This window comes from Apium graveolens, chromosome 10, assembly GCF_009905375.1.
Source record: "Apium graveolens cultivar Ventura chromosome 10, ASM990537v1, whole genome shotgun sequence".
In the NCBI taxonomy this organism is placed as follows: domain Eukaryota; kingdom Viridiplantae; phylum Streptophyta; class Magnoliopsida; order Apiales; family Apiaceae; genus Apium; species Apium graveolens.
The window spans coordinates 210,571,858-210,586,415 of NC_133656.1; the positions used below are offsets into that span (position 1 = coordinate 210,571,858).

General features: G+C 34.6%; 1 protein-coding gene across 4 annotated transcripts in view; it reads left to right on the forward strand.

The window, feature by feature from the left end:
- Positions 1-14,558, forward strand: part of LOC141693843 (protein SHOOT GRAVITROPISM 6) — a 30,069-nt gene that overhangs the window by 11,278 nt on the left and 4,233 nt on the right. For 2 of the 4 annotated variants that reach the window (XM_074499019.1, XM_074499022.1), the window contains 22 exons: positions 772-831; positions 1,710-1,799; positions 2,434-2,555; positions 3,463-3,592; positions 3,675-3,808; positions 4,569-4,707; positions 6,522-6,603; positions 6,874-7,019; positions 7,161-7,241; positions 7,344-7,444; positions 8,008-8,243; positions 8,330-8,439; positions 8,600-8,728; positions 8,812-8,886; positions 8,988-9,121; positions 9,201-9,273; positions 9,413-9,544; positions 11,397-11,575; positions 11,642-11,764; positions 11,879-11,939; positions 12,024-12,119; positions 12,404-12,504. In XM_074499019.1, the coding sequence (XP_074355120.1) occupies positions 772-831; positions 1,710-1,799; positions 2,434-2,555; positions 3,463-3,592; positions 3,675-3,808; positions 4,569-4,707; positions 6,522-6,603; positions 6,874-7,019; positions 7,161-7,241; positions 7,344-7,444; positions 8,008-8,243; positions 8,330-8,439; positions 8,600-8,728; positions 8,812-8,886; positions 8,988-9,121; positions 9,201-9,273; positions 9,413-9,544; positions 11,397-11,575; positions 11,642-11,764; positions 11,879-11,939; positions 12,024-12,119; positions 12,404-12,504 (2,534 nt within the window). The remainder of the gene's footprint in view (positions 1-771; positions 832-1,709; positions 1,800-2,433; positions 2,556-3,462; positions 3,593-3,674; positions 3,809-4,568; positions 4,708-6,521; positions 6,604-6,873; positions 7,020-7,160; positions 7,242-7,343; positions 7,445-8,007; positions 8,244-8,329; positions 8,440-8,599; positions 8,729-8,811; positions 8,887-8,987; positions 9,122-9,200; positions 9,274-9,412; positions 9,545-11,396; positions 11,576-11,641; positions 11,765-11,878; positions 11,940-12,023; positions 12,120-12,403; positions 12,505-14,558) is intronic. The other 2 variants (XM_074499020.1, XM_074499021.1) reach the window with 2 other exon arrangements.

Genomic DNA, 14,558 nt, shown 5'->3' on the forward strand with positions numbered 1-14,558 from the left:
TTTGATATATTATACATTTACAAGATGTAATATATCAATTAGATTTCATAAGGTGTAGTATATACATCTCTTGTTTTCCATTTCAACCTCCATCTCCAAACCCATCCGGCTCCACTTCTTGAATATTCAGGTTCATTCAATTTCCCTGACACTCCTAACAAACGCCTCATCAAATTAATATAATTCTTTAGCTACAATATGTTCTTGATGAGATTCGAACTTGAACTTCTGGGAGTAGTTAATAGATAATTTAAATTCTTTAATTTTAATGTTCAACTATAATATGTTGTTGTCGGGGTTCGAACCTTGAACCTATGAGAGTAGAATATTTTTTTAATAATATATATAACGGTTCTCATTTTATCTGGCTTAAAATCTAACAGTTTTTATCATTTTATCTGGCTTAAAATCTAACAGTTTTTATCAACCGTACCAAATCGACAACCAACCAAATATCCTTTGTTCTGCTTATAATAGTCTAGATTTCAGAATTTCTAACCAGTAACTAATAATTAGGATGGTTTACAAATTTATCGAAAATAATAGATGATTAACGTGTAACTGTTTTGTTTATTGTTGTTAATACAACATGTCATGTCATTAGTTGGTGATCTTACCTTAGGTTAAAATTTTTTAAAATGCCGACTAGATCAGCAGGAACAGTTTCAGTCAGACAGGTCATATTGTGTTTGACAACTGTTGAGGCTATTTTTGATATGTTTCCTTGCACTTTCTAATACATTTGCTCTGTTGTTGCATTTGTAATTTCAGGCCTTGTGTTACTTGGCACCTCTTTTCCCGAAGAACATGAACTTGTTTTTGCAAGATGAGGTACACAATAATGTTATGAATAGCTCATCCATGACATGTTAAAGTTACGTGTTGTGTTCATATTTTGAGAGAGATAAATAGAGTGAAGTCTCACTACGCCAAAGGGAGGGAGGGAGGGAGGGAGGGAGGGAGACAATAGTTTTTTAAAAGATCAAAATATGTTTAATAGTACCTAGCTTTGATGCGGAGGAACTGCATGGGAAATTAATATCAATTAACTAGCTATTATGTAATATTATTTATGGACAAGTTAATTGTGTTTTAAGGTTACACTTATAGGTTGTATCCACAAATGTTGTCACAGATTTAGGATTATTTTCATATCCTTGTGTAGCTTGGAGGGGAAAGTATCCCTCTTCCATTTTCTCATATTCCTTTGCATCATGTGCCTTTGTACTTGTAACATTGAGATTGGAGGACGTTACTTTAACTTGAGTATTTATGTTACCGTCGGTTAACTGATTAATTCGGACTCGACCTTGTGAGCTGTCAATCTGACTGGTTTCTTTTCATAATTAAAATCAAAGTAATCTTTAATAACAGCTGCACAGTTCAGATAGTATTTTTTACGATTAACTGCTGAATTTGATTCAGTTGTTTAAATATCTGCATCCTCTTCCTTTCTTATATTGATTCTATCCTTCATTGAAAAGCAAACTCTGTGCAATTTGACTATAACCTTTTTATACATGTGTGATTTGCATTCATTTTTCCATATATTAACTAATTAGGCCATCTGTTGAAAATTTTTAAATGCATAATGGCCGAGTAATTGCTCTAAATATGCTCTGTTTTGTTGGATCTTATTATTGTAACTAATAGACTATTAAACATTTCTGCTTTGGGTTTTAACTGATTTTCTATTTGGTAAGCTCTAGATACCAAAAATGAAAGTGTATATCAGTGACACTGAAGACCTAAAGCAGGATCCTTTATATCAAGAGACTTGGGATGACATGATAGTCCATGTGAGTTTTCGGATACTGAACTCGTATACAAGCAAATTAGGTTCATCTCTCTTTCATGATCTGTTTTCTGATATACATGGTTAAAAAGGTCACAAGAATGACAATACAATAAATGGTTGAACAGGAATTGAGGATTCTCAATTCTTGCGGAGAAATTAACTTGTCTAGTTTTGAGCACATGAAAATTAAAATAAGTCTTCACAACTATTATGAAAATAACCAAATTCATATCTTAAAATGCCTTTCTATAAAAACGTCACATACTGTTTTAAGATAGTGTTTTAAGGTTGCAAGTTGTTTGCTTTTAAGGTTGTGTTAATACTCTGAATCTTCTGGGGTAGGAAGGAAGATTCTGGTATTTTCTTTTCTTGGATATTAAATGAGGCTGTCTAAGATAATAGTTATAGAAAAATTACAAACTGGAGTGCTGCTTTTGGATTATAGTTTTGTTTGCCTTTAGGGAGTTCTGTTAATATAGTGACCTAGGGAATATGGGTGGCAACGTCTGAGCATTTTGTCGAGGTCTTGTTTTTTAGGTTGATCAATGTGGTGAGTTGATGTGCATGTAAAATAAGATATATGTCCCTGTTAATTTTTAACAACGGTTGATTAACAGTCATTTTTTTGGTGATAGTTTTTCTCAGAATCTTTGGATGTGGTCCAAGATAGTGACTGGATTATTTCACTGGGAAATGCTTTTGCAAAACAATATGACCTTTATACATTTGACGATGATCACTCTGCTCTACTTCACCGGTAATAATGTTTTATAATTTATAAGAAAAAAATTACCGAAATGATTTTGAAATAAAGTTTCGATCAAGATATGCAATTGACAGGCATTTATAATCTTATTCTTTTAAACTCTAATAATTTTTGTGTAGTAGAGGTGGATATCAGTCCTTTTCTTTAATGCATTCCTGTTTTAGTTACGATTCATAAAATTTCTTGTCCAACTTGTTCTCTCTCAGCTATCTCATGTAGTTTTCCTCGTATTTGAGATGAAAGAGAAAGTAGATATCATCTTAGATGTCGATTCCTCCGATATCTTAAGTTTTAAAAAGTAGCCCTTATTCGAGACTCTGCTGTAATGAGTTGGATCATAAAAACCTATCTAAGGGCACAGAATTACCAAGCTGCAACAAAAAGAAGTGTCTGTTAATTTGAGCATATTGGGGCTAGGAACATTTGACATCTTCTAAACCAAGCTTACCATGTTAGAGGGTCATATATGTTAATACCATAAGGTGTTGGGAGAAGCCACTTATGGTTCATATGCCATAAACAAAGGGGATGATCGCACCTCAATTTTCCAAATAATTTTAATGTTTTGTATTATGGCCTTTCTCTGTATCTGAAATTGATATACGGCTTTTTGGTTCTAATAGGAGAAAATATTTTTAGATATCTGTATATAGTTACTCATTTGATCTCTGTTGCAAGACACCCTCATTTTTTGGGATGACTTTAATTATGATACATCTCTAATAGCAATAATCAAAGCTAAACCACTGACCCTTTTTTTTAATTTATCACCTCGACTCTTTGTACAACACTTGTTTCTTCACAAGATCCAAAATCTAATGCAACTTTCAGTAGATTACTGTGAATTTTGCCATTTAGGAGACTTCAATAGATTTTGCATTCAACTTTTGTGGCACAGATGTTTTGGTATGCTGCTCCAAAAAGTCGACAGTAGAAACTATGTTCGTGAAAAGATTGATTGGATGTACAAACAAGCTAATATTGCGTGTCCAACTAATAGGCTTGGTTTGGCAAAAGCAATGGGATTGGTAATTCATTTTGATTATTATTCCCGTGCTTATGACTTGTAGCATTGGCTAAAATAATTTTGCCTTCCTCTCTTTTTGATAGGTTGCTGCATCTCACTTGGACACAGTTTTGGAAAAACTGAAATCTATTCTTGATAATGTTGGGCAGAGCTTCGTTCAAAGGTCTATCCCACACATCGAGTTGCATATTCTTATCTCCCTGACCCATAAAAACAAGTACATATTTAATAATGTACATGCATAAAATACTATTATACCTGCAAACAATGTGTATATATTTGAATTATTTAAGGTCACGAGCACCAGAAAAAGGAGAGTGTAGCGATCTGCATAGAGGGTATATTTGCGACTTCACAAATGACAATAGTATGGGTGAAAAGTAAAAAGGGTGCTTTACTGCCTTTTACATGATAGGAGGTGATAATGCCTTGTCATCATATTTAGGTTTCAGTAACAGATCTAAATTCCTAAATGACTTTAAGAATACATCTACAAATGGACTACTTGTCTACCTCAAAAGATCTAATACACATGTGTGCAAACTTCTAGATTAACTAATTCAAAATTAGTAAAATCAAGTACATAATGACCAGGAATTTCAAACCAGGAAAGCCCTTAATAGAAAGTACAGTTTAATTTTATTTTCTGTAGCTAAAAGCTCCTGGGATCAAAATATTGCGCATAACTTGGATTACAGAATGTGGACTTGGACCGTGTGGGTGTGGGGGTGGGGGGGGGGACTGTGTATAGACATGACTGCTCTTTAGTCATGTTTATAGTAGCTGAACGGCCTGAGCCTGAGAGGGTTTAATAACTATGTTTAAAATGACGAGCGTTTATATTTCTTTTATGGTCAGCGCGTATGAGAGAAATCCTTTAATATTAACTTTTAGTTGTTTATAAAACATGATGGGGTATCTTCTTGAAAGTGCCTGTATATTTGTCTGTCTTGAAAGAATATCTTTACTTCTTTCAGGTTTTTATCTTTCTTCTCTGAAAGAACTAAACATATGGATGATTCGGATGATATTCATGCTGCGTTGGCTCTGATGTATGGATATGCCGCAAGATATGCTCCATCAACAGTTATTGAAGCAAGAATAGATGCACTTGTGGTATGACCAATTGTTTATCTGCATTTCCATTTGGATTAGATTTTCGGGGCTACCATTTTAATCTTCTAGCTTTGCAATATGCACCTTTCCAATTGTTCCCTTAATCAAGAGGATCATCTGTAATAAATTAACTTTGCTCAAATGCCTCCCCCCCACATCACACAAAAGGTCGAGCGTAACCTGTAAATACTGAGAAGTTACTTATTTTGGCTATAACAATTGAATGTGAATTATTCATGTTGGACAAAAGTCATGTATTATATATATAGAGTCCTATTCCACTAGAAATCTCACTATAATGAAAACTGGAAATTGATGGCATTTTTGTAATTATTTATAATTTCAATACCTAAATATTATTATCTCCCCCACCCCACCCCCTCATTTCTTTCGACCATGCCTCAACACCACCAGATCCATTCCCGCCTCCGCCCCACCGTCGGTAAGCACAAGATTGATCTCTCCCCCCCCTCCCGCTCTCTCTCTCTCTCTCTCCACCAAAAACCCAACCTACGCCTCCTCTTCCCACTGCCGCCGCGACACAGCCCCACCCCGCCTCCTTTTGCCGCCATCATCTTCTTAGAGTCGTTGTCGTGATATTGTTGTTTAATCACTGATGCACTTATCCCTTCATCTCACTAAAACTTAACTCTTTATTTTTCGTTCTTTCTTATCGATCATCCTCAACATTGCACTTCAGATCTGTAATACCAGTGATTTTATTTTGTTTTTTGGACGTATGAACATCAAATCCGGTGATTGTCAACATATGTCTATGGTAATTTTGTTGTAATTCCGGTGATGGATTGTGGTAGTGATGATAGTTGACATCGTTGTGGTGGTGATAGTTGTAGTCCGTGTGGTAGTTTAGTGATTTATAGGTGGCTGGAAAATATGATCGGAAGTGGTGACCGGAATCTGTGGTGATTTTTTTTAATTTTCAGATGTAGTGATTTTAATTTTTCAGTGATGATTTTCATTTTTCGGTAGTGATTTATCATTTTGATGGTGATTTTCCGGTGATGACGTGGCACTGGTCCCACTGCTAACGTGGTGATGACGTGGCTGTGGGGTCCCCGCTGATGTCTCACTATTTGATCTAGGGGGCTAAAATACAAAATTAGGGAAATTATTGTGTGAATTAGGGGGGCATATTATAAGTTCTAAAAATAAAGGAATTATAATGTAAATTTAAAAAGTTATTTCTAGTTTTCATTTTAAGAGTTATTTCTATTTTGAACAATTGCCTATATATATATATATTTATTTAAGGCAGGGTTTAGGTAACTGGTTAGGTCATAAGTAATTGTGTTAATGTGGCTCCATTAATATATATAATTAGTTAGATAATGCAATGCCAGTATGTGCTCTCTTTTATTTTTTCACTGCGACCCCAGAAGTTTATTTTACATACTCATAGTGTTCTTTATCCTATGTTCTATGTGAGATGATGTTTATTACTTTACTTGCATGATTCCCGTGTTCAGTTTTTTCCCCAACTATAAATAGCACTTACTGCCATAGTGCTCTAGTGTGAAAATTGCTGATTGTGGAGACTTTGAAATCTCAATATCTTCCTTGAAATAATGTAATTCAACTACTCGTATAGTCGTATGTAAGGGACACTAAAAATTAAAGCTAGAAAGACATTACTTTCATTTGAATAGTTAGGTCTACCATTAGTCAACTTTATATCTTGGTGTGGTTTTATTAACCTCTTAAACAAGTATTTGGTTATAGTTGTCTGTATTTATATTGTTTCGTTTATTTCAATAGTCTTATTGATTGCAGTTACATGTTTCTTTGGCTTACAGGGGACAAATATGCTTTCCCGGCTTCTTCATGTCCAACACCCTAAAGCAAAGCAGGCAGTTATTACTGCTATTGATTTGTTAGGTTTGTAATATTTATTGGAGGAAATCAGTGTCCTTACCGTCTTACTGCTTTTCATTTTACTGAATTTCCATTTTGGTGGAATCTGTTAATTTAGGCTTTCTTGTACTTCTTTAATTGTCCTGGGTCACATGTATGTAGATCTAGAAAATCTGTGTTTTACAGGTCAAAATTTCTTGTTCTCCCCATGCTAAATGATGTAATTGCCATGTCATTTAGCTAGTGTAATTGCGAATCGAAGTTATCTGATACAAAATGTTGAAATGATTGCAGGTTGTGCTGTCATTAATGCCGCTGGAAATGGTATATCATTCCCATTGAAAAAAAGAGATCAATTGCTAGACTATGTAGTTACACTCATGGGTCTAGATGATGACAATGATATATATGATTCTAGTATTGAGCTCTTGCACACTCAGGTATGTTATAGTTTCTGGTGCTGTATAATTGACTAGCATATGTCTAGACATCAAATGTTTAATCGAAGTTAAATGCTTATTTTATCTTTTGATTTGCTATATTAGCCCAGTTCTTCTGAGTATTAATGGTAATCTTTACAGGCACTTGCTTTAAGTGCTTGCACAACTCTTGTCTCTGTGGAGCCAAAGTTGACAATTGAAACAAGAAACCTTGTTATGAAGGTGCGAGTTACAGTAATATGGTTAATGTACAGAGTTTATTCTATTTTCCCCGTTTATTGCATACCTGATGATTATTTAATTTCGCTTACCATTTTTGTACAGGCAACTTTAGGATTTTTTGCATTACCAAATGAACCCTCTGATGTTGTCAACCCCCTTGTTGACAATCTTATAACTCTATTATGCGCAATTCTTGTGACAAGGTATTCATTTTGTTATTATCTACCTATCCTTCAAGAACAACTATATTTCATTTAGTAAAGATATTTGCAAATTGTTCTTATACTGTAGTCTTTGAAGAATTACTTTATTCAGAGAATGAGTATGATGCATAATCCAAATCATATGACCCTAAAGTGCTATTCACATTCACAAAAATACTTTAACAGAAGTGTCTCCAAGAATGCCCAAGGCAAAATGTATGTTTAGAGATCATCCAGTGCATTGATTCCTACCATTCCTGGCTGTATGGCAACATTAAGCTGTGTGCCAAGAGAGGCAAAATGGTGGCATTAGTTGTTTATTTGTTTACTAATCCAGAAAGAGGGCCTTTCAATTTGTCTTGTATCGAATTTGAGATTGTATAAGCTAAGAGAAAACTTAAATTTGAGAATAGTTTTGATAAATGTAATCAATACGATAGCTAGTCTGTCATTTTGATTTGATGAAATATACTTAGCTACAACATTCTAAATGAAATTAATACCTATAAGTTACAGATGATGCAAGACAATCTGATATTAAATTGATTCTTCTATATGATTAGTGGAGAAGACGGAAGAAGTCGGGCAGAGCAGCTATTATATCTCTTGGGACAGATTGATCAATACGTTTCATCACCTGTAGATTATCAAAGACGACGAGGATGTCTTGCTGCTTATGAGATGCTGCTCAAGTTTCGAACACTGTGCGTCACTGGATACTGTCCAGTTGGATGCTCTGGGAGCTGCACCCACATTAAACAAGTGAATCGTTCTCTTCAACGGAATTCCAATTTGCCTTGTATGATGTATTTTCTATAGAAGTTTTACTCTACTTTTACTATATTTCATTTTCTTTTCTAGATCATTCTTTTCCTTTCATTTCAGCCGCATTTACATTGCCAAGTCGGGATTCCTTGGGATTGGGAAATAGGATAGTTTCTTATTTGCCACGGTGTGCTGATACTAATTCTGAAGTTAGAAAGATTTCTGCTCAGGTCAGTTCTGGAAGAATCATTCTGATTGTTTTAGTGAGGATAATTTGTTAGCAACTCATTGCTCCTTTCTGTTGACCAAGTATGATGTAGACAATCATCCTTAACTTTTACTTTGAGTTGATGATTGTCGTCTGTTTTGTCTTATTCAACCATACTGCAGATTATTGGTCAACTATTTAGTATATCTCTGTCATTACCAAGACCTGTACCTTCTACTTCTGGGACAAATCTTGAAATGTCTTATAGTGCTTTGTCCTCCCTTGAGGATGTTATTGCTATGTTGAGAAGCGTAAGCATACACTGGTTTTTGTCTTTTCGTGTTTGCAAGGATTACCTTTTTCAGTTATTTCAAGTTTCTTTTCATATCCTTAGGACGCTTCTATTGATCCATCGGAAGTATTTAACAGGGTTGTATCCTCGGTTTGTACTTTACTAACTAAGGATGAGGTGAGAATATATCTTTAAATCTTCACAGGTGTATTCTTTAATCTGAATTGTTTTGAATTTATATATTTACCTTAATACTTGTAATCACGACCATATCACAGCTTGTAGCCACCCTGAGTAACTGCTCTGTAGCTATATCTGACAAAATAAAGCAGTCAGCAGAAGGTGCTATCCAAGCTGTTGTGGAGTTTGTCACAAATAGAGGAAAGGATTTGAATGAGTCTGCTATTTCAAGGTTGTTTTCCGTTAAAGAGAATGCATTTTTTTAATGTATGGTTTTTAAAACCTAAATTTGTCTGGATAAATGCCAACAGGACAGCCCAGTCTTTGCTCATGGCCACAGTTCATGTTACTGAAAAGTATATACGCCAGGAAATTCTTGGTGCTGTATCCTTTTTGTATGCATTCTGCATTGTAAACAATACCACTTTCCATGTAACTAGGTTTACCTTGGCTTTTCATAATATGAGTATATTATTTGCATTGAAGCTCTTTTCTATCTCTCTGTCTTTCTTTGACGTCTTAGATATCAAACCTAGCTGAGACCACCAGTTCGAGAATTGTCTTCAGTGAAGTATTAACTTCTGCAGGAAGAGATATAGTCACAAAGGATATTTCCAGGTTACGAGGTGGCTGGCCAATGCAGGATGCTTTCTATGTAAGTTTCCATGATTATTTTGTTCTGGTATCAGTCTGGTATATTACGTTGTCAGGCTGATTAGTTCTCGAGTCTTGCTAGTCCTCTCGTGGAAAGTATCAATTTTAGCAAAGCTAAATTTTATTTCATCTGTTTGGTCTTTTTTTAAGAGAATATCAGTGTTGCTGTTGTTGTGAAGATTTAATACAATATGGTAATAAGAAATGATTACATATGGAATATTGAAAAATATTGTCTTCCATTGTAGACTTGTAGTGCATGGTTATATGCATCAAGGGAACAATGATTAAATTCTTTAAAGATTTAAGCTAAAGTTGATTTTCTACCATAAATTGGATCTCCCACAGAAAATATAGAATCATCTGAAATTGAGAGAGAGACCCTTTTGTGGATTTAGTAGTTTTAATATTATGATATAAACTCCTGAGGTACTGCACAAAGTGCTCCCAAGAGATGTCCAATTATTATAACTTATAAGAATAATCAATCCCAATAATCTAGGGTTTTGTTAAAACCTTGAAGTGTCCTACATGATACGTGTCCAAGTATCAGTAATTTTTTAAAGAAAATATATGTCAATGGCCATATCCAAGTGTCGAGTGTCTGATACAGGTACTTAAGGGAAACTAGGAGTCGGATAAACAAAGATCTAGGGAAGAATAGAATCACTTAAAGTGAAAATGACCCAGCTTATCAAAGATTATAGGGTATAAACTGTTTAATTCATACTTTAATTGTTCAAGTAGACTAATGCTTTCTTAGTCTATTATGCACTATAAGAAGTCCTAAGTTGACATATTAAATATTTAGTAATGTCTGAAATTGTTAATGATCATTTAGGTTGTAATTTTTGGCAAAGATAAATTAGGACTAAGAAAATACAAAGAAACTTTTAATACTTTATAATTTTTTATAATTATAATTTGAGCCTACAAAATTAATGAACTGGTACAGGGAGCTGTATATACTGATTACTGAATTAAATTTATTTTAAAGTAGATGCATTAACACATTACATAATTGGTGCATTTAGAACTAGTAGTTTCCATGATTCAACAAAGTTTTAACATTATATTACATGCTCAGATGTCCCAAATATCAAGAATTTATTTATCGGGCCGTTAATTTTAGAATGCAGCTATATGGCCTATGGCTACTTTTGAAAAGGAAGAAATAACAATGAAAAGAGTAAATTCATGTCCTGTCCTTGGTTATAACTGGCATGGTTCAATTTCAGTGGAAAGTGGTGTATGTGCTTTTACAAATGCCCTTTGTAATCATGATATGTGTTCTTGACATTAGAGATGTTTCGATGAAAAAAGGAAGTAAAAAAGGGAAGTAACTTGATAATGAAATTTAACAATATGGAAAAGGATAGAAAAGAAAACAAGGCGCCAGCACTTTAAAGCTTCCATTTTATTTTAAGAAATTAGTAAACAAAAAATTCTTGTGCATGTGTGGAACAATTCGCCAGTGTACCTTGAAAAATTCAGTATCTTTCATTTCACTATAATTCAATCTTGAAAAATACTGAAGCAGTGTATCTAGCTGAGTAACTTGCTAAACCCAAGCTTAGTGACCGAGTTTGTTATATTGATTATACATATGGTACCTCTCGTCAGCATTTACTAGATAATGGTGTTTGATCCAAGCCTTTGATCTTGAGTAGTCAGACTATATATAACTTGTACCTTGGTTATGATTTAACAATGTATGACATAGCTTGAAGTTATCATAATATAAATGTGTACGTTTAGTAGTTCGATTTTTTCCCTTCTAGCCACTGTCTACGAGCTAGTAGCTTAATCTCATCAATTACCACAAATAATTTTACCATTTGTTTCATCTGTAGGCATTTTCCCAGCATACAGTGCTTTCAAATCTGTTCTTGGAACATGTGCTATCTGTCCTTAACAAGTCCCCTGCCCTTAAAAATGATTTTGCCAGAGGTGAAAGTTCCAGCCAACTTGTTGATTACATGGAGGATGACATCCTGCATGCTGCTGTCTTTGCTCTGACTTCTTTTTTCAGGTATACATAGTTATTGATGTGACTTGTCTTCTTCTACATTTTATGGTAACATTTAAATTTTGACAGAGGTGGTGGTAGAATTGGGAAGAAATCTGTTGAGCAAAATTATGCTTCTGTTCTTGCTACACTTACTCTTCATTTGGGAAGTTGTCATGGGTTAGCAAGTTCTGGTCATCAGGAACCACTACGGTAATCTATGCCTTTGTTTCAATTCTTATGAAAAGTCATTTCCACTATCATGTCTTTATTTCTGGGTATTGGACAGTGGGATGCTTATACCATTTTTTAATTTTCAATATGCAGTGCACTTCTGGCTGCATTTCAGGGGTTCTGTGAATGTGTCGGAGATCTCGAAATGGGAAAGGTAGGACAATTTTACTTGTAGAGGTCTGTAGTAATGTACCTCTCGTCGTCTGGAACTATTATAGAAAGGTAAACTTTGTTGCAGATATTAGCACGAGATGGTGAACAGACTGAGAATGAGAAGTGGATCAGTCTTATTGGAGATTTGGCTGGCTGTGTTTCCATAAAAAGACCCAAAGAGGTATCAAAAATCAGTTGAGCCGCTCTTTCTAGTTTCTACTTTAAAATGTATCTATCTTTTTACATCTATTAAACTGTTCTGTAAACACTCGAATATCTATCTTTTTACAGTTGCGGTTTCATAAATCGCAACTGTTTAATGAGCTTCTAAAGCTGTGCGCCTGTGCTGTATTCGGGTTGAATTGCTCTCTGAGGTTCTACTTATGTGTGTGTGTATATATATATAGTAGTCCTGCAAATTAAATGTTCTAATGCCTGGTGTGCTCTATTAATTGACCTATTCAGATTCCAGGAATATCTCTGATTTTGAGCAAGTACCTAAATCGAACCCTAAATGCTCAGAGGGAGGCTGCAGCTGCAGCTTTATCGGAGTTTGCTCGGTATAGGTATGTCGATTGCTATATTTTTGTACAGTTATTACTAAGTCATCATATGTTTAGTATGTCGCACGTCAAAGTATCTGTTTACTTTTTTAATTATCCTTTTAGGTTGCATATGCCAAAAGTATATTTGATATGCAACAGAATTGTTAATACATATGCTCCTAGATAAACTTTTAACGAGTTAACAAGTCTATCTACTCATAATTGCGTCATGTAGAATATTCAGGTCAATACAAGGTACAGTATGTAGCTTCTGTGATTTTATAGTCAGGGTTATTCTAATTAATAGTGAAAAAAACTAACTGTTACTATAAATTTGCTTCATCTAGTTGAATTATACTTTCAAGTTTCAATCATGTCAAATGTAAGTGATAGGCTAAACATCCATTACTAAGTCAGCTGTCAGCACATGCAGATATCATTGTAGTTACAAGTGAAACTTAAACGCAAAACATTTTTCTGTTAATAAACCCTAGAGGTCCTCGTTTGGTTTAATGAACACTTCTTTTAAAAGAATTAGTCATGCTTCTTACAGAAATGACTCAACTGACTTATGTTTCAGCTTCAACAACACTGTAATGTAAGCAGAATGGTACAATCAGTTGTCAAGACTAATTTCTAGTTATATTTTTGGACCAAATTTAACTGAATCAATGAGACATTTTTTGCATCAATATGGCAAATTGATGCTTGATGGCACTACAAAACACAAGGCAAACTTCAAGGTTAGAAAGTAATATTACGCTAGATCAAAAAGAGTACACGACAACATTGAATCAGATATACGAATCCCGTAAACCCTGTCATTTTGATGCAGGACAGTCCAATAGGAAGCCCAAAGAAGCTATTTCGAAACAATGTTTTAGGCTTTGGAAGCCCATTAGTTAGAGAAATATAGAATTGCTTAATTATATTAATAATGATCTACTATCAAATTAGGAATAGTTATCTTTTAGAGTTGAACTATATGAATTGAATCTGCGGATTTATTCCGTTTCTTGCTGCTATGATTAGATAGGAATTAAACAAACAGAGTAGTATTAATCAATCACTGAGTCATTTTGAACCACCAGAAAAAGAGCTCTGCCTAAACAACAATGAAAGATCGCATATGAGCCTCAAGATCAAATTAGAGGAGTAAAGTTAGAGGTTCCTGAATTTAATGGAGATACTCGTGCTGATGTGTATCTTGATTGGATACATAGTTTGGAGAGTTTCTTGTGGTGGCATGATATTAGTGATGCAAGAAAAATCTATCTTGCCGAAGCTAAACTACTAGGTACAACTCGTATGTGATGGGACAAAGAGAAGGAGAGCAATCGTTGTGTTTGTACAGGAGAAATATTGTTATGGGAAGAAATGAGAGCTGAAAATGAAAAATCTCATGTACGTTTCTGAAGAGTGGCACGACATTTTCTGCCGGCTAACTACAAGCAAAAAAATCATATCAGGTTTATCTAATTTAGGCAAAACTGTGGCTGATTATACTAGTAAATTTTGTCACTTGTCCCCCCGTTCAGATTTTAATCTTGATGTAAGTAGCTTGGTTAGCATGTATCGAACTTGTTTGAAGCTTGCTATTGTTAAAAAAATGTCTGGTAATCTTTATTACTCTTTAACCGATATATTGCAAGCTGCTCAACAAATTGAGGAAGAGTTGTTTGCTAATTTCGGGGAAAATCTTGTCTTGAGTAATAAATCACCTGGCTCGATTTAATCAGGGACGAGTTCTCCCAACAGAATTTGTACAACAAGATCAACATATCTCACCCCGATTAGGATCTTAAATGCTTTAGCTGCAATGGGACATGTCATAAATATTTTGAGTAACAATTGTTGCAAAGGAAGAAAAATGCCCTCCAGATGGTAATAACGGGATGACTGACGAGGAACAAAGTGTGTGTGATGAGTTGAAAAACTGTGTTGGAGCTTTACGGTCATCATCTTGGTGACAACACTAAAGTTGTCCACAATCCACATCATCGTCAACAGACATTTCAGACTAGAGCAACATTTTATGGTAAACCTGCTCTGTGATCTGCTTGTGATTATTGACA